The sequence below is a fragment of the Orcinus orca genome, chromosome 5 (genome assembly GCF_937001465.1).
Source record: "Orcinus orca chromosome 5, mOrcOrc1.1, whole genome shotgun sequence".
Lineage (NCBI taxonomy): Eukaryota > Metazoa > Chordata > Mammalia > Artiodactyla > Delphinidae > Orcinus > Orcinus orca.
Genome location: NC_064563.1, coordinates 76137970 through 76157105, shown reverse-complemented (window position 1 = coordinate 76157105; position 19136 = coordinate 76137970). Strand labels below are relative to the sequence as shown.

The 19136-nt window shown below is 35.7% G+C and overlaps 1 protein-coding gene across 5 annotated transcripts in view; it reads left to right on the top strand.

Moving 5' to 3' along the window:
- ACAP2 (ArfGAP with coiled-coil, ankyrin repeat and PH domains 2) overlaps window positions 1–19136 on the top strand; it is a 164587-nt gene that overhangs the window by 63246 nt on the left and 82205 nt on the right. For 4 of the 5 annotated variants that reach the window (XR_007477632.1, XM_049710468.1, XM_004278771.4 and 1 more), the window contains exons 2-4: window positions 1224–1281; window positions 9727–9846; window positions 10644–10697. Coding sequence is in view for 4 of the 5 variants with exons in the window: in XM_049710468.1 (XP_049566425.1) it covers window positions 1224–1281; window positions 9727–9846; window positions 10644–10697 (232 nt within the window). In the remaining variant the exon portion in view is untranslated. The remainder of the gene's footprint in view (window positions 1–1223; window positions 1282–9726; window positions 9847–10643; window positions 10698–19136) is intronic. The other variant, XM_049710469.1, reaches the window with a different exon arrangement.

The window sequence follows — 19136 nt, the reverse complement described above, 5'->3', positions numbered from 1 at the left end:
ATGATGAGTAACATAGAGGCAGGTGAAGAGAATGAGGATTAATGTGAAGGGGAAATGTTTTCTAGGCTAAGGGAACAATGTGTACTTTGAAAACACTGCTGAAGAAAATGACAAACTTTTAGTTAGGGGAGAAGCATTTCTCTTTCTATGCTGTGGAAGTATAGCACCTCTTGTTTTCTTAACTGTGCTAGAGTATCTCATTTTATGGAATCGGCATTTCTTTACTGAATAATTTATGGTTACATAATTTTCTCATTTTGGAGATGAAAAATTTTTTTCAATAAATGTTACCAGGTAGAGAAGTAGAACCACAAGCTGATAAAAATGGTATTTAAGAGGTCACACAGAGGTTATGTGGGTAGTTTTGGGAATAGAGCTTATATCTTGGCTATTTTTCTCTTCTTAACAGTGTCTAATTGAGAATTCTTGCCCAGAGTTCAAAATAGCTTTTTGGGTGGCTAGTCCCCCACTGTTACCCAATTGAAACAAATTTTGGTTGATTCAAAAAACAGGTATTGCAAAGTTGCTAGTTTATCAAGTAGTTATCTTAAAATGGATAGATAGATGGCTTAAAGTAGATGAATAACATTTTTTACTCTTAAGTATAAAATATTGTTATCCTTAAAAAGTTTTAGTTGCTGCTGTTTTGTTCCAAATTTCCAATTTTGGAATGTTGCCCTATAGGGCATATCAAGTACTACTTAGTGTTAGAATTTTATCATTCCCCTGACAAGGAAGATAATCTGCTGATTTCTTTAAAAATACATAGGAAACAAAACGCGGTCTTAAACAAGGGTCATAACATCTTTCTGAACCGTTTCTAAAAGTAAAAGCCTTTAGTTTTGGTTGCCAAGGATGCTGTGCTGTTTGGTTACATGTGCTTTGTTGAATAGAAATATAAGTCTTTGTAAGGCTCAACTTTCAAAATCTTACTTGTTTTTAAAAACATGCTTAATAGTTCTAATTAGTGTTATTAATTTGAATAACATGAATGCGTTGAGTAAATTAGCCTAATGTGTTCTCTCATTACCTTAAACAATAATTGTATTATGTGTTGTAATACATGGTTATGAAGTATTCATACTTTGTTCTAAGGGAGTTATTACTTTATGTGAAGTGTAATTTTTTAGCATTCATATCTATTTTTTTACTTGGAGTTATTTTTCAAGAGTAAAGTATATGTTTAAACACAAAGTAACTTACTTTATGTTTAATTTTTCTAGGGCTGCTTTGGAAGAAGTAGAAGGAGATGTGGCAGAATTGGAACTGAAACTTGATAAGGTAAATTTTACTTTAACTTTTTAAAACATTAATTCTTGTTTTGCATAATGATTTGTTCCTGTAACACTAGATGGTTCAAGTGACTTCTTTTATCTCCGTGAGGGTAAATGCTAATATTATCCCAATATTATGAAGAAGTTGAGGCTAGAGACATTAAATAGTTTGTTGAAAATTTAATCTAAGTGCCAGAGCAAGAATCTGAACCATGTCTGACTAGGCATCTTTTATATTGTTGGACGGTTGTTTCCTTCTCCATCAAAAAGATTGCAGTCTTTTTTGATGCTTAATGGATATCATATGTAACCTAACCACTCTTGTTTATACATTTGGGTGAGGCCATGTTCAAATATAAAATTTTAAATACTCCTTCCATTTTTTAAAGCTAATGCCAGAAATGCTGAATATGTATTTAATAATTGATATTAAATGGTCATATTCTATGCAAGGGTAGATGTAGATTGATTCCTATCTTCTGTTTTAATTATTGATAATCTTTTTTTTTTTTTTTTTGGCCTCTACCCAAGAAATGTTATCTGCTGTATAACAGTGAAATATGAGAATGAGTAAGACATGGCTTCTGATCTTAAGTAACCGTTGTTCATTGTTAAAATTTTTGGAGATAAATGTGTATATTTGAATACCTTCTCTGAAAATAATTTCCTATTTATGTAATTATTATTATAAATGGAATTATTATGTAAAGCAGTGCTTCTCAAACCTTACTGTGCATAGGAATATGTGGGGTTCTGGTGAAAATATGGATCTAGATTCAGTAAGTCTTGGTATCTGAGAGTCTGTGTTTCTAACCAGATTTTAGGTGATACCAATGCTGTTGTTCCATAGACTGCATTTTGAATAACAAGGATAATATATATTAACTAGACTGATGGTTTTCAAATGTTTTGAAATCATGAAATATATGTATATAATGTAAATAGTATAGAAACTATATAAAGCAGTAGTTATTAGTTATATATGTAAAACAAAATAATTTTAGAAAATGTTTAGTAGTAAGTTATTTTTGTGCAGTACTCTGTAGTTTTCAAAGCACTTTGATACACAGTATGTTTTTGGATTTTTACAATAATCCTGTGAGGTGGGTAGGACAAGTGGATTATTTCCATTTTATAGATGAGGGTCCCACAGCCCAGAAAGTGAAGAGGACTTGCTTCAAATCACAGAGTTAGAAAAGGCAGAACCAGGGTTAGAATCCATCTGTTTTATTCTTAGTTCAGTGCTCTTCTTGTGCACCACTGTACTCCTGGATCCATGTTGAGGGAGCACATGCCACTTGGAAATTTTCTGAGGAACACTAGCAAGCTTCCAGGCAAGTGTTTTTAAAAACTAATGTTAGAATTTTTTGTAAGGATATTATTTTCAAGAACTTTATTTTCTATTTAAAATTATATATATGGGATCATTGTTGTTGTTGTTGTTATTATTATTTTCCCCTGAGGTATTACATTTATTTTTAAGGACTCTGTGAAACAAAGTTTTTAAACCCTTAAGGTAGGCAGCAGAGGATGTAGTTTTGATTTTCTGGTAGGTTTATAAGAGAGTATATAGAAGGAGAAGGCTTTTCAAAGAATCACAGAGTAGTACAATAAGGATATCTATTCTCTTTGGGCAGAACTGCATCTAAATCAAACAAAACACTTGTGTCGGGGGGACCTCAAAATTTAAAGTACCTAAACAGAATCCTCTTACAGTATTTTTGTTAATGATTTGCTTTTATGAGCAGCTATCTCCCCCCGCCCTTTGTATCATTTGGTTGCAGTTGAGAGACTGGTAGAATCTTAAAACCAAAAGATTCAAATCTAAACCAAATTGTCACAGTATTGGCATTCAGTACTAAGAACCTAAATCCTTTCTAGAGTCCATATTACCCAAAGGGCTACTCAGGTTATCATGGAAGCTTTGGCATCTTTTAAAATATCATCTTCCACCCAAATAGAATTTCCATAGTTACTTTTATATTTCTCTAGTTTAAGATCTTGATCCCTTATACAATGTCCCTTTCCCAAATTCTTAAGCTATTACTAATCATTTTTACTTTAGAATTATGAGGAGTTACAATTAAAGAAGAGAGACTGTGAGGAGCAAGAAATGGTTGTTATTGAAGGAGGTGGCATTGAAGGACTTGTGGAGGGGAGGGGTTGCCTAAAACTAGTTTACTGATTTCATAACTTTGTGCAGGACCAGTTGTACCTGTAATATTGCAAATCATGGCAGCAACAGGTTTAACCAGCTTGACGACCTAGCTTATATTTATTTTGCTTATAATGTATGCCACCAGTAGTTACACTCTTTCTGATGAGTAATGCTGCATGAATGGATGACATTATTCGACTAGGTCCAATTATTTATCCATTCTGCCAGGTATTCTGGCATTGGCAATATACAGAGCATCATAGTGGCCATCTAGATATAATTTCTGTATCTATTGCATCTTCTCACTGGAATGCTTGTTCCTTGTTTGTTAAGCAGATACCCTTTAAATCACAGCTCAGGTACTACCAAACTTAGGTTCTTTTTCAGGTATTTCATTATTTCTTGCATTTTTACATTTTAAAATTGTACTGCCATTTAAATTATTATAATATTATTGTAATTTTTGGTTTGTAGCATAGTCTAGTAATTAAGAGCACAAAGCCTGGAGCAAGGCTTTACCACTTACTAAGCTGTATGGCCTTGGGCAAGTTCCTAAACCTTCCTATGTCTCAGTTTCTTCATCTCCAAAATGGGGAAAATAAGAGTATCTATTATAAGGTTATTATGTGAATGAGATGTGTTAATACATGTTAAGTGCTTTGACACATGATAAGTTCTAAGTAAATGTTAATGATGGTGGTGTCTTTTCAACAGACTCTTAGATCTCCTTGAAGACAGATTGTCTTTAACAGGGAAAAAGCCCTCATTTTACTCTTAGGTAAAAATCTTCCCTCTTTGTAGGCTTATGTTATTTAGTATAGCTGTCATCACTGTCATCTAATAAGGACTTTGACAGCTGGCAAAGTATCTATCTGTCTATCACCCAGTCAGTCCTTCCACCTGAGTAGCTGCAGTGTATATGTGCTTCAGCTATATGACAATTTCATCTTCCCTCCAACGCCTGCGATTGTGACCTTTATTCTAATTCTGATACCTGTTTTCCTGGCCATATGCTGTGTCTTGTTGCTCAGAGTCGTAATCTCTGAAACTGTGGAATGCTCATTGATATCTTACTTTCTGATGTGAGTCTCCAGTCTTTCCAGTTCTCATCTTGGACTCCTCCTGCTTCTGTTTTTCAAGCTTATCTAAATCTCTAGTCTTTCAGTCTATCCGCTTCCAATGTTTCAGATCCCTTTTTTATTCACTATATATTTTTTAAAATAATTTTTTTAATTGAGATAAAATTCACCTAACATAAACCCCACCATTTTAAAGTGTACAACTCAGTGGTTTTTAGCATATTCACAATGTGAATATACTACTTAATTCCATTATCCTGATAAGAAACTCTGTACCTGTTAGTAGTCAATTCCAGTTTCCCTCTCTCTACATCCTCTGGCAACCACTAATTTACTTGCTGTCTCTGTGGATTTGCCTGTTCTGGACATTTCATATAAATGGAATCATACAGTATTTGACCTTTTGTGACTGGCTTCTTTCACTTAGCATAATGTTTTTAAAGTTCATCCGTCTATGTTGTAGCATCGCCAGCATTTCCCTTTTTATGGCTGAATAATATGCCATTGTATGGATATACCATATGTTGTTTATCCATTCATCAGTTGATGGACATTTGGGTTGTTTCCACTTTTTGGCTATTATGTATAATACTGCTGTGAACTCTTCCAGTCTACTCTTAACTTATCACATCATTTCTCTTATGGAGACCTTCATTTCCTTTCCATAATGCCTACTCTGCAGAATTCTGACTATAGTTGTCTAACCATCTACATCCTCTGTCCCTTATCTGGGCTATAAAGCCCTACAGGAGAAGTTACACAACTGTTTGGTGAAACTAATTGGTGGAGCTACACATACCTGGGATTCATGATGCAAAGCAATTTTTCTGACACTCAATCAGGTTATCTTACTATGTTTAGCGTCTCTTATATTTCACTGTTTTCTCAAGATTCACCACCTTGCTCTTCATTCTTAGTAGAGGAACTTGTCTCTTACTTCCTTTTGTTGGGAACACCTTTATTTCTTGCTTTTAATCTAGAAACTTAACAGAATCTGTCCTTATTCCATTTTTTTTTCCCCATTTGAGTGATAAAAATATCCCCTTTCCTATGTAATTCCAGACTCTAACTTCTCAGGACTTTGCTTTAGCCATCTCTCTCCTTTTCCTTCTCTACCACCTCATTATTTTAAGTAAACAAAAACGTTTGTTTCTCTTGAATCAAAACAAAACAAAACAAGAGGAAAATCTCACCTCTGACAAGGAATTGCAAATCTTTATCAAGTAATTACCATGTGCCAGTAACAGTTTGTGCTAAGATCTTTAAGTGCATTATCTTAACTCTTATAGTAACCCTCTATGGTTTGATACCATTGCCATTGTGTCATACAGAAGAACCTGAAGCTTCTTGAGGTTGAGGTCTCTCCGAATCACTTAGAGCATTAAGTTTGGCGGCAGAATTTGAACCTAAGCCAACTGAGCCTATAAACCTGTTTTTAACCATAATGTTCTACTACCAACCTGTCTGTTTGTTTCTGTTTTTATGGAAACTTTCAATTTAATCATTTTTGAATTATTTAATTTGTTGAATAAGCAATATCACACATGTGGTACAAAATTCAAAGGTACAAAAGTGTACCTAGTGAAAAATAAGTCATCATCTAATCTATATCCCAGAGGAGTACACTGACCTAGTTTCTTGTGTGGTCTTCCAGAAATCTCTTAAGCATGTGAAAGATTATATGTATTTATACTCTTCTCTCCCCACTCCAACAAAGATATTAGCGTTGTTTTAATTTTGCTTTCTTAAAATACATAATTTAGATTTTGTTCCTTATTATTAATTACAGAGCTGCCCCATTCTTTTTAATGGCTGATTGTATCTAATTGTGCAAATATATCTGTATGATACATTTCTAAAAGTGAAATTACTACATTAGAGGGCATGTATGTTTAAAATTTTTATAGCTCTTGCTTAGTTGCCTTTCATAGAAATTGTACCAGTTTACATTCCCACCAGCAGTGTGCGAGAGTGCCTATTTCCCCATACCTACCTTCTCTAAAACAGCATGTTATCACATTTTTTGACCTTTGCTCTTCTATAAAAAATAGTAATTTACCTTTCTTTTATTATGAGTGAGGTTGAGTTTCTTTTCATGGACATAGGTATATTTGAATTTTCTTTTCTGGGAATTACCTGTACATGTCTGTCAGCCATTGTTTTTGTAGTGGCTGGTTGGATTTTCAAAAATGAGTTGTATACCCTTTCTTGTAGTAGAGAAATTAGTCCCTTGTGATTTGTTGCTAATATTGTTTTCCAATATTGTCATTTGTCTTTTGACTAAGTTTTTTTTTTCCCTTATCTAAATGTTTTATTGTTATGTATTTGAATTGATTAGTTTCTTCTATGGCTTTTGAGTTTTGCATCCTTTTCAGAAAGACTTTTCCTACTTTGAGATTATAAAAAATACCACCTCCTGTTTTCTCTTGGTTTTCTGATTTAATGTTTTATGTTTAAATATTTATTCCATCTGAAATTAATTTGGGGGTTTGGAATACAACTTAGTTTCTTTTTTTTAGATGGCTTTAGATGGCTGTCCAGTGTCCTTTATTGGATAATTTTTTACCCCCCTGGCTGGAGTGTGTATCTGCTTCTTCACTCTGTATTCTCTTCCATTAACCAATTTGTCTATTCACATCCATTACCAGACTTTTAATTACTGCACCTGTATATTTTAATGTGGGGCTAATGTCCCCACCTCATTACTCTTTTTCAATTTTTTTGATGCTCTTCTTGCATGTTGGTTACTCATATGAATTTTAGAATTAGTTTTTTTGGTTGTTAAGATATGTTTTTATTTTTTTTGAAATAGCAAACTATTTGAAGGACTAGTCTCTGCCAGCATTTCTCATAGTGGGTTTTGTGGAACATTGGTCCTATGAGGATGCTTCCTCTAAAGAGAATTCAATCAATGTCAGATAATTTTGAGAAATGCTGCCTATTACATACTTCCTTTCTAGGATTCATAATACACATTAATATATCAAAAGCTCTTACAAATTTAGTAATAAAGAAATCTTTTTAACTTGACAAAATGAGTTTCCCAGACTTACTTGATCACAGAATCCTATTTTGGTATTGAATGTTCCCCTGGGATATTCTATAGAATATATATTCGTGAAGAATTGACCTCTCATTATGTCTTCTTCATCTGCAGTTCATAACTCATTGTAATCTGGCTACAGCCCCCCCCAGTTTCTCTTAAAACTATTCTTGCTAGGGATGCTGGTGACTGTCACCAAACTCAACAAACTTTTTTTAAGTGTTTTTAAAACTTGACCTTTATGGATTTTCAACCTATTCATCATCCATCTTTTGATACTTTGTTCTTTCTTGACTTTGATGAAATTAATCTGTTGCTTTTCCTCCTACCTTTCCCTTTTCCTTTTTAGTCTCCTTTGTGGTGTCCTCACTGTACACACTGTGACCCCTGCTTTTTATCTAGGCTGTAGCACTGATACTTTATTTGCTGCTGACTCCTGTGTGTGTATCTACAGTACACTTCTCTTTTTTGAGCTTTAAATATCTATTTTCACTTGGGTTTGGTAGACTTTCCACTTGGCTTATTTCACAGACCCATCTAGCTCAGGCCTACCTCACAGGCCCAATGCTGTTAAAACAAGTCTTGGCTGGACAGTATAGTGTCTTTGTGCAAATTAGCATCTTGTAGCAGATATAGCCCTCAGCAAGCAGAGCTCAGGCTGGATTTCATCCCCCGTTTTTCCCTTTGGTAGGACACTATCTGCATAATTGTACTTCGGTACTCAACTAATTTCTAAATTTGTCTCCTCTCTTCTCTCCCTGCTTACTGCGTTAATTCAGGCTCTCTTAGTTTTTGGTCTAATCTCCTTATCTTTATTCTTTCCACTTCCGTATCTTACTTTTTCTTCTTTTAGGTCATCATTCTAAAATGGAACTCTGGTCAACTCACCCATTCGATGTCTTTATTGTTTTCCATTTCCTTTCGTATAAAATGTGAACACCTTAGCTTTGCACACAAGGCTTTTCCTGATCGGGCCCTTGTATACATTTTCACACTGTGCTAAGCTACTTAGTGCCCCTGGTTTGCCCTGCCGTCTAAGCTTCAGGGCCTTAGAATATGCTTTTCCTAGAGAAGTGTCTTCTTATTACCCTTATCTGATTGGCTAATTCCTGTTGGTGTTCAGGGCTTTTCTCAAGTGTTACCTTTTCCAGGAACCCTTCCTTGATCCCCATAGCCCTCATTACGCATTCCTCCTTTGTTCCCTCTTGCATGATTTTGATGAGCATAGCAGTTGTACTTGTGCTAAATAGAATTTATCTGCTTTTTGAATGGTTAGAATTAGAACAGAGATTATGTTTTTCACTTCTGTTCCTCTGGGTCCCAGGGTAACAGTTTTAAATTACACTCCTGAGATCCTTGAGCTGTCTTCTGAAGTTTTCCTGAGCTCTTTATCTTCTTCTTGGTGGCCCCTCTTCCCACCCTCTCATTACCCTTCCTTCATCTAGAGCAGCTCCACTTTTATCTTTTTTAATATTAGATTTTCAGCCAAGTTTTTGTTTACTTAAAGAAAATGTTCTGTATCTGAGTGAACTGAAGAAAGAAACAAGGAAGGGATAGAAAAAAAAAAGAGAGAGAAAAGGAATGAAAGGGAAAAAGAGAAAGATGAAAAAAAGAAGAAAGGAGGGGACAGGAGAAGAGAGAGAGAACCTCTGTTCTAAGATTTAGCACAATGCCTAGATGGTAGGCATTAGAGAAATATGGTTGATTAAGCAATTCTGCTTTGATAGTCTGATATTAAAATGACCAGCATGACTAACCCACCATACCAGTTTACTTCCCTTTCCTCCACCATACCATAGTTGTGTTTTTAAAAAATCTTTTATCATACTGCTTGCTCTGCCTGAAGTTTCCTTTCCTTCCTTCCAAGGGGTGCTTAATACATTTTTATGGGGTTAATTTATGGGATTGAATTTAACTTGATAAAATGATTGGTGGTTGTTGTTATCAGACAGCCTCTGCATCCTGAAAGGTCAACTTTTTTTGGTACAGTTCTCTTATGAATTTACTTTTTAAGCCAAAGGAAAAGAAACAGTTTTCATTTAGTCTATTTTGGGTTTATTGATGAACTATAATTTGTCTTAACTAGGCTAACACATGTGGTTAATGCTAGCACTTGTTTGATTAAGTAATTTGTAAAATTATTTTCAATGATATGATGTTTTTCTTTTTCAGCTTGTGAAGCTATGTATTGCAATGATTGATACTGGAAAAGCCTTTTGTGTTGCAAATAAACAGTTCATGAATGGGATTCGAGACCTGGCACAGTATTCTAGCAATGATGCTGTAGTTGAGGTTAGTATTATTAAATTTAGTTAAAATGGTAAATGAAACAAGATGTTAAGAGAATTATGCATCCATTTACCTTATTAATAGTAGTAGTGGTCCTTAAAATTAGAAGTGGAAAAGCTATAATCTGTTGGTGCTATCTGATATAATCCTGTTTTCTAGGACAGTTAGAAGGTGATGGTTGATTTGCATTGTGGATATAAGTTTACTATACTTGCTGCTAGGTGAACTGAAGCATCTACAAGGGGACCTGAGCAGTGAGAGTAGGATCATGCTTATTAGTAGCTGTTTATCGGGGCAAGCAGAGAGCATTAACCCAAGACTAGTATCTAACTATACATTTTGGGGGCTGCATAGGAAAGTTGTGGTCAGCTAGCTATGCTGTGTTAGCTTAGACCCCTGGCTATACTATGTGGTATTATGACATTTCTTTTATGAAGAATAATAACTGGTACAGAAATGGTTGTAATTTGATGATTATGTGATCCATAGATGCCTAAATGGACAGTCTTGATATACTCAATTTTACCTTAGGTTTACATGGGCCATTTCGATTTGCTAGTATAATAGTATTGATAGGGCAGGCTAATTCTTTGACTGTTCTAGGGTTTTATGTTACTACATGTAGACTTGACCTCTCTGCAGAGCATGCCTGAGAGGTAGTGAGATTGTCCTAGTGAGAAATAAATGTTACTGTTTACAGTGTAACTTGATCTTCTGTCAGAAATGCTGAAGTAACATTTTTGTGGCCTATATTAGTAGCTCTTAAATGACTTGGTTTTCTTTTGATTTCTTTCTCATAGACAAGTTTGACCAAATTTTCTGACAGTCTTCAAGAAATGATAAATTTTCACACAGTAAGTGTTTAGTAAATAGGTGTTATTATGACCATGTTCATGTTTTAGTACTTTCTTTGGTGGCAGTATTTTATAAAATTACTTAAGTTGGAAAATGAATGACTTTGATTTGTCAACAACTTTTTAGTTGGGTGGATCTAAAATTGTGTGTGTGTGAGGGAGAGACAGAGGGAGAAAGTATAGATGTGTATTATTTCCCATTCTATAATAGTGAACTTTAATTTCAATGAAGTACACACCCATAAAAGTTAATTTTTTTCCTTTAAGTTGTGCCTTTATAAGTTTTTAAGTAATTTCAAGAAGAAAGACGTACAAGTCATCATTCTAAAATTAGCTATTTCTTTTAAGATACAAATATATATATCCCCTTTGAGGACAGATCTTCAAGAATGAGGGATATGTATTACTTTTGGAATGTTGTGAAATTCCTTTATAAGTTTTGTAAAAGTTTACTGAAATAATGTGGGATCTTTTAGTTGCGGCGTGTGGGATCTAGTTCCCTGACCAGGGATTGAACCCAGGCCCCCTGCACTGGGAGTGTGGAGTCTTAGCCACTGGACTACCAGGGAAGTCCCTCATTGTGGTTTTGATTTGCATTTCCCTGATGACCAATCTGGTTGAGCATCTTTTCATCTGCTTATTGGCCATTTGTATATTTTCTTCTGCCATTGTTACCATTGTTGTCCACTTAAGTCCTTTGCCCATTTAAAGTTTTTTTAATTAAATTCTTTATATATTCTGGATATTACATGCTTATCAGATATATGATATATAAATAATTTTTCCCATTCTGTAAGTAGTCTTTTTATTTTCTTGATAATGTCATTTGATGCATAAAAGTTTTAATTTTTTTTTATTGAAGTATAGTTAATTTACAATGTTATGTTTCAAGTATACAGCAAAGTGATTCAGTTATACATATATATATATATTCTTTTTCAGATTCCTTTCCATTATAGGTTATTACAAGATAGTATAGTTTTCTTCACTATACAGTATGTCCTTATTGTTTACCTATTTTATATATAGTAGAGTATTATGTTAATCCCAAACTGCTATCCTCCCTCTCCCCACCCCCATTATCCCCTTTGGTAACCAGAAGTTTGTGTTCTGTGTCTGTGAGTCTATTTCTGTTTTGTTAATAAGTTCATTTGTATCATTTTTTTAGATTCCACATATAAGTGATATCCTATGATATTTGTCTTTCTCTGTTTTACTTCACTTAATAATCTCTAGGTCCATCCATGTTGCTGCAAATGGCATTATTTCATTCTTTTTAGTGGCTGAGTAGTATTCTGTTGTGTGTGTGTGCATATATATATATACACACACGCGCACACACACACACACACCCCCCACATCTTCTTTATTCATTTCTCTGTCAATGGATATTTAGGTTGCTTCCATGTCTTGGCTATTGTAAATAGTGCTGATATGAACATTGGGGTGCATATATCTTTTCAAATCAGAGTTTTCTCCAGAAATATGCCCAGAAGGGGGATTTCTGGATCATATGGCAACTCTATTTTTAGTTTTTTAAGGAAACTCCATACTGTTCTCAATAATGACTGCACCAATTTATATTCCCACCAACAGTGTAGGAGGGTTTCTTTTTCTCCACACCCTCTCCAGCATTTATTATTTGTAGACTTTTTGATGGTGCCCATTCTGACCACAGTGAGGTGATACCTCATTTGTAGTTTTGATTTGTATTTCACAGTAATTAGCAGTGTTGAGCATCTTTTCATGTGCCTCTTGACCATCTGTATGTCTTCTTTGGAGAAATGTCTAGGTCTTCTGCCCATTTTTTTTTACTGGGTTGTTTGTTTTTTTTGATATTGAGCTGTTTGTATAGTTTGGAAATTAATCCCTTGTTGGTCACAATATTTGCAAATATTTTCTCCTATTCAGTAGGTTGTCTTTTCATTTTGCCTCCTTGGGTAGGTTTATTCCTAGGTACTTTATTCTTTTTCGATGTGATGGTAAATGGGATTGTTTTCTTAATTTCTCTTTCTGATATTTGGTTGTTAGTGTATAGAAATGCAACAGATTTCTGTATGTTAATTTTGTATCCTGCAACTTTACTGAATTCATTGATGAGCTCTATTAGTTTTCTGGTAACATCTTCAGGATTTTCTATATAGAGCATCATGTCATCTGCAAACAGTGACAATTTTACTTCTTCTTTTCCAACTTGGATTCCTTTTATTTCTTTTCCTTCTCTAATTGCTGTGGCTAGGACTTCCAAAATTATGTTGAATAAAAGTGGCGAGAGTGGACATCCTTGTCTTTTTGTGATCTTAGAGGAAATGCTTTCAGCTTTTCATCATTGAGTATGATGTTAGCTGTAGGTTTGTCATATATGACCTTTATTATGTTGAGGTAGGTTCCCTCTATGCCCACTTTCTGAAGAGTTTTTATCATAAATGGATGCTGAATTTTATCAAAAGCTTTTTCTGCATCTATTGAAATGATCATATGGTTTTTATTCCTCAATTTGTTAATGTGGTGTATCACACTGATTGATTTGCAGATATTGAAAAGTCCTTGCATCCCTGGAATAAATCCCACTTGTTCATGGTGTATGATCCTTTTAATGTATTGTTGGATTCAGTTTGCTGGTATTTTGTTGAGGATTTTTACATTGTGTTCATCAGTGATATTGGCCTATACTTTTCTTTTTTGATATCTTTGTCTGATTTTGGTATCAGGGTGACTGTGGCCTCATAGAATGAGTTTGGGAGTGTTCCTTCCTCTGCAGTAGTTTGGAATAGTTTCAGAAGGATAGGTGTTAACTCTTCTTTAAATGTTCGGTAGAATTTACCTGTGAAACCATGTTCTGGACTTTTATTTCTTGGGAGTTTTTAAATTACTGATTCAATTTAAGTACTGGTAGTTGGTCTGTTCATATATTCTATTTCCTCCTGGTTCAGTCTTGGGAGAGTGTACCTTTCTAAGAATTTGTCCATTTCTTCTAGGTTGTCCATTTTATTGGTATATAATTGCTCATAGTAGTCTCCCTATGATCCTTTGTATTTCTGTGGCGTCGGTTGTAACTTCTCCTTTTTCATTTCTGATTTTATTGATTTGGGCCCTCTCCCTTCTTTTCTTGATGAGTCTGGCTAAAGGTTTATCAGTTTTGTTTATCTTTTCTGAGAACCAGCTTTTAGTTTCACTGATCTTTCTATTGTTTTTTTATTCTCTATTTCATTTATTTCTGCTGTGATCTTTGTGATTTCTTTTCTTTTACTAAGTTTGGATTTTGTTTGTTCTTCTTTCTCTAGTTGCTTTATACGTAAGATTAGGTTGTTTGTTTGAGATTTTTCTTGTTTCCTGAAGTAGAATTGTATTGCTATAAACTTCCCTCTTAGAACTGCTTTTGCTGCATCCCATAGGTTTTGGATAGTCGGTTCTTTTTTTGCTTTCATTAGTCTCCAGGCGTTTTAAAATTTCCTCTTTGATTCCTTCAGTGATCCATTGGTTGTTTAGTAGCATATTGTTTAGCCTCCATGTGTGTGTGTGTTTTCTTGCAGTTTTTCTTCTTGTAGTTGATTTCTAGCCTCACAGCCTTGTGGTCAGAAAAGATACTTGATATGATTTCAATTTTCTTAAATTTACTGAGGCTTGCTACATGGCCCAGCATGTGATCTGTTTTGGAGAATGTTCCATGTGCCCTTGAAAAGAATGTGTTCTGCAGCTTTTGGATGGAATGCTCTATAAATATCAATTAAGTCTGTCTGGTCTATATGTCGTTTAAGTCCTGTATTTCTTCATTGATTTTCTGTCTAGATAATCTGTCCATTGATGTAAGTGGGGTGTTAAAGTCCCCCACTATTATTGTGTTAATGTCAGTTTCTCCTTTTGTGTCTGTTAACATTTGCCTTATGTATTGAGGTGCTCCTATGTTGGGTGCATATATATTTACAATTATATCTTCTTCTTGGATTGATCCTTTGATCATTATGTAGTGTCCTTCTCTGTCTCTTGTAACAGTCTTTATTTTAAAGTCTATTTTGTCTGTTATAAGTATTGCTACTCCAGCTTTCTTTTGATTTCCATTTGCGTGGAATACCTTTTTCCATCCCCTTACTTTCAGTCTGTATGTGTCTCCAGATCTGAAGTGAGTCTCTTGTAGGCAGCAAATACACGGGTCTTATTTTTGTATCCATTCAGCTAGTCTCTGTCTTTTGGTAGGAGCATTTAGTCCATTTACATTTAAGGTGATGATGACCAATATATTTGTTTCTATTGCTGTTTTCTTAATTGTTTTGGATTTGTTTTTATAGGTCTTTTTTCTCCTTTCTTCTTTTGTTTTGTCTTATGATTTGATGACTTCTCTTCTAACAAACACTGTTATGTTTGTATTCCTTTTTCTTCTTTGTGTGTATATCTATTATAGATTTTTGTTTTGCAGTTACCATGAGGTTTTTGTATAGGAGTCTATGCTTATACATGCTTGTTTTAAGTTGCTGATCTCTTAATTTCAAACACATTTTAAATAACCTGCATTTGTACCCTCCTCCCCTCACGATCACTGTTTTTTTTGTTGTTTTGTTTTTAAAATTTATTTATTTATTCACTTATTTGTTTGTTTGTTTCTTTCTTTATTGCCATGTTGGGTCTTTGTTTCTGTGCAAGGGCTTTCTCTAGTTGCGGCGAGCGGGCACCACTCTTCATCATGGTGCGCGGGCCTCTCACTGTTGCAGCCTCTTGTTGCAGAGTACAAGCTCCAGATGCGCAGGCTCAGTAGTTGTGGCTCATGGGCCTAGTTGCTCCGCGGCATGTGGGATCTTGTCCCAGACCAGGGCTCGAACCCATGTCCCCTGCATTGGCAGGCAGATTCTCAGCCCCTGCGCCGCCAGGGAAGCCCCACTGTTTTTGATATTATATTCTGCATCAAATTGTTTTCTATATCCCTTAACTGCTTATTGTGTATACAAATGATTTTACTACTTTTGTCTTTTAACCTTACTACTAGCTTTGTTTGTGGATGATTTCCTACCTTTATTGTATGTTTGCCTTTACCAGTGAACTTTTCCATTTTGTGATTTTCTTGTTTCTAGTTGTGGCCTTTTCTGCCTAGAGAAGTTCCTTTAGCATTTGTTGTAAAGCTGGTTTGGTGGTGCTGAACTCTCTCAGCTTTTGCTTGTCTGTAAAGCTTTTGACCTCTCCATCAAATCTGAACGAGAGCCTTGCTGGGTAGATTATTCTTGGTTTTTCTCTTTCATCACTTTAAGTGTATCTTGCCACTCCCTTCTGGCCTGTAGAGTTTTGCTGAAAACTTAGCTGATAACTTTATGGGAGTCCCCTTGTATGTTATTTGTTGCTTTTCCCTTGTTGCTTTTAATATTCTCTCTTATCTTTAATTTTTGTCATTTTGATTACAGTGTGTTGTGGTGTATTCCTCTATGGGTTAATTCTGTATGGGACTCTCTGCACTTCCTGGACTTGGATGACTATTTCCATCCCCAGATTAGGGAAGTTTTCAGCTATTGTCTCTTCAAATATGTTTTTAGGCCCTTCCTCTCTTCTCCTTTTGGGACCCCTATCAAGTGAATATTAGCACGCTTGATGTTGTCCCAGAGGTCTGCTAAAGTGTCCTTATTTCTTTTCATTCTTTTTTCTTTTTTCTGTTCAGGGACAGTGATTTCCACTATTTTGTCTTCCAGCTCAGTGATCCATCCTTCTGCCTCAGTTAGTCTACTATTCATTCCTTCTAGTGTATTTTTCATTTCAGTTATTGTATTCTTTAATTCTGTTTGGCTGTTCTTTATATATTCTAATTCTTTGTTAAAAACTTCTAATTTCTCACTCTGTGCATCCCTTATCCTAAGTTCTTTGATCATCTTTATGGTTGTTATTCTGAACAAGATCTTTCTTGGTTAGATTGCCTATCTTCCTTCACTTTGTTTTTCTGGAGTTTTATCTTGTTCCTTTGTCTGAAACATATTCCTCTGTCACCTAATTTTTTGTAAATTGCTATTTGTATTTTTATGGATGTGGTAGGTTCGTTAAGTTTCTTGACCTTGGAAAAGTGGCCCTCTGTAGGAGACGTCCTATGTGTCCCAGCAGTGCACTCCCCTCTTGTCACAAGGGCTAGGGGCCAGCTGGTCCAGGGTAGTGTCTGGCCTGTGTTTGTGGACTTGGTCCACATGCTGCTGGACTGTAATTTTCTTGCTTCTGTTGTCTGCCCCCTGGTGGGTGAGACTGGTCTAGAGACTTCTGCAAGCTTCCTGACAGGAGAGGCTGGTGCCTGCCTCCTGGTGGGTGGGGCTGGGTATTCATCTTCTGGTGGGCAGGGCCATTCTAGGGGTGTGTCTAGAGGCTGCTGTGGGCTCAGGAAGTCTTTAGATAGCCTGTCTGCTGATGAATGGGGCTGTGTTCTTGCTCAGTTTTTTGTTTGGCCAGAGGTGTCCCAGCAACTGGAGCCTACAGGCTTTTAGGTGGGGCCAGGTCTCTGTGCCAAAATGTCAGCCTCCAGGAGAGCTCACGCAGATGAATATTCCCTGATACATCTGCCAGCAGTGTTTGTGTCCCCAGGGTGGGCCACAGTCACCCAGGAGCCTCCCTAGGAGACCCTCCAAGACCAGAATTAGGTCTGGCCCAGGCTCCTATCAAATTACTGCTTTTGCCCTTGGTCCTGGTATACCTGAGATTTTGTGTGTGCTCTTTAAGAGTGAAGTCTCTATTTCCCCCAGTCCTATGGAGCTTCTGCAGTCAAGCCCCACTGACCTTCAAGGCCAAATGCTCTGGGGGCTCTCCTTCCTGGTGCCAGACCTCTAGGCTGGGGGCCTGATGTGGGGCTCAGCATTCTCACTCTTATGCGAGAACATCTGTAATTTAATTCTCTAGTTTGTGGGTGTCCTACCCGGGGGGTATGGGATTTGATTATATCACAGGTGCACCCCTCCTACCAGTCTTGTTGTGGTTCTGTCTGTATGTCTTTAGTTGTAGGGAATCTTTTCTGGTAGGTTTCAGTCTTTTTCAATGATGGTTGTTCTGCAGATTGTTGTGATTTTGGTGTGTTCGTGAGAGGAGGTGATCTTAGGGTTCTTCTACTCTACCATCTTGGCCACTCTCTAAAAGTTTTAATTTTGGGACTTCCCTGGTGGCACAGTGGTTAAGAATCCACCTGCCAGTGCAGGGGACACAGGTTTGATCCCTGGTCCAGGAAGATCCCACATGCCATGAAGCAAGTAAGCCCATGCGTCACAACTACTGAGCCTGCGCTCTAGAGCCTGCAAACCACAACTACTGAGCCCACGTGCCACAACTACTGAAGCCTGTGCGCCTAGAGCCCGTGCTCCGCAACAAGAGAAGCCACCGCAATGAGAAGCCCACGCACCGCTATGAAGAGTAGCCCCTGCTCGCCGCAACTAGAGAAAGCCTGCGTGTAGCAACAAAGACCCAACACAGCCAAAAATAAATAAATAAAAATAAATAGAAGTTTTAATTTTGATGAAATCCAATTTATCTTTTTTTTTCTGTTCCTCCTGCTTTTGGGGTCATATCCAAGAATCCACTGCTAAATTCCAGATCATGCAGATTAATCCCTTTGTTTTCTTCTAATATTTTTATGATTTTAGCTCTAATATTTTGCACCAATTTGTTTTTAATGACCTCTTATTAATTTTCTTTTTGCCTTCTATTGAATTTGGATGCTAGTGTAGAGTATATTTGATTTCTTTTTAAATCAGGGACCTTTGGGATTCAAACTTCTTAAAAAGTGTAATATAATGAGAATTAAATTTTTTTAAGTTACTGATTTTAAATTAACATAACAGGTTAAATTTTTTTGTAATATAGTATCCTTTGTAGTAATCCTGTTTCTTATATTTTCTTTAAATCAGTAAGTCTTATATTATTGCTTTATATAAGAATATTTTGCTTTTTGTTATAGTTTTATATGTGAAAAGTTATGAGTAAGATAAACTTCTGGTAAATAAATAGTTTAAATGTATGTTGAAATCTGTCCTGTCAAGAAAACTTAAGTTCAGAGTATTTTATAAATCATTCTCTTAGAGTAAATTGAGTCTTTAAAAATGAGGTTTGTTTGAAGCAAGGTATATAAGTATAGTTTGCTTCAAGAGGATAGCGGTTGGTCTTTTTAGTGCTAGTGCTATTAATGTGCAGCTGGTTTCCTGAACTAATTCCAATAATGTGGTTTTTTTTTTCCTTTTCTAAAATTGAAAGCAATCGATATTTCTTAATTTTAACGTTGTAAAAAGAGCATAGAATTTAGATAGAAACAACTTTGAGTTTAGGCTTCACTGTTATTAGCTGTATAATTTTGGTCAGTTTATTTAATCACTTTCATTTTTCATTTTACTGTTCTATAAAAGGGGAATAGTAGAATTTGCGATACCAACGTGTAAGGGTGTTGTGATGAGGAACAAAATATGTGCAGCTAGATCCTGGGGAGTGATACTTCTTCCTTTA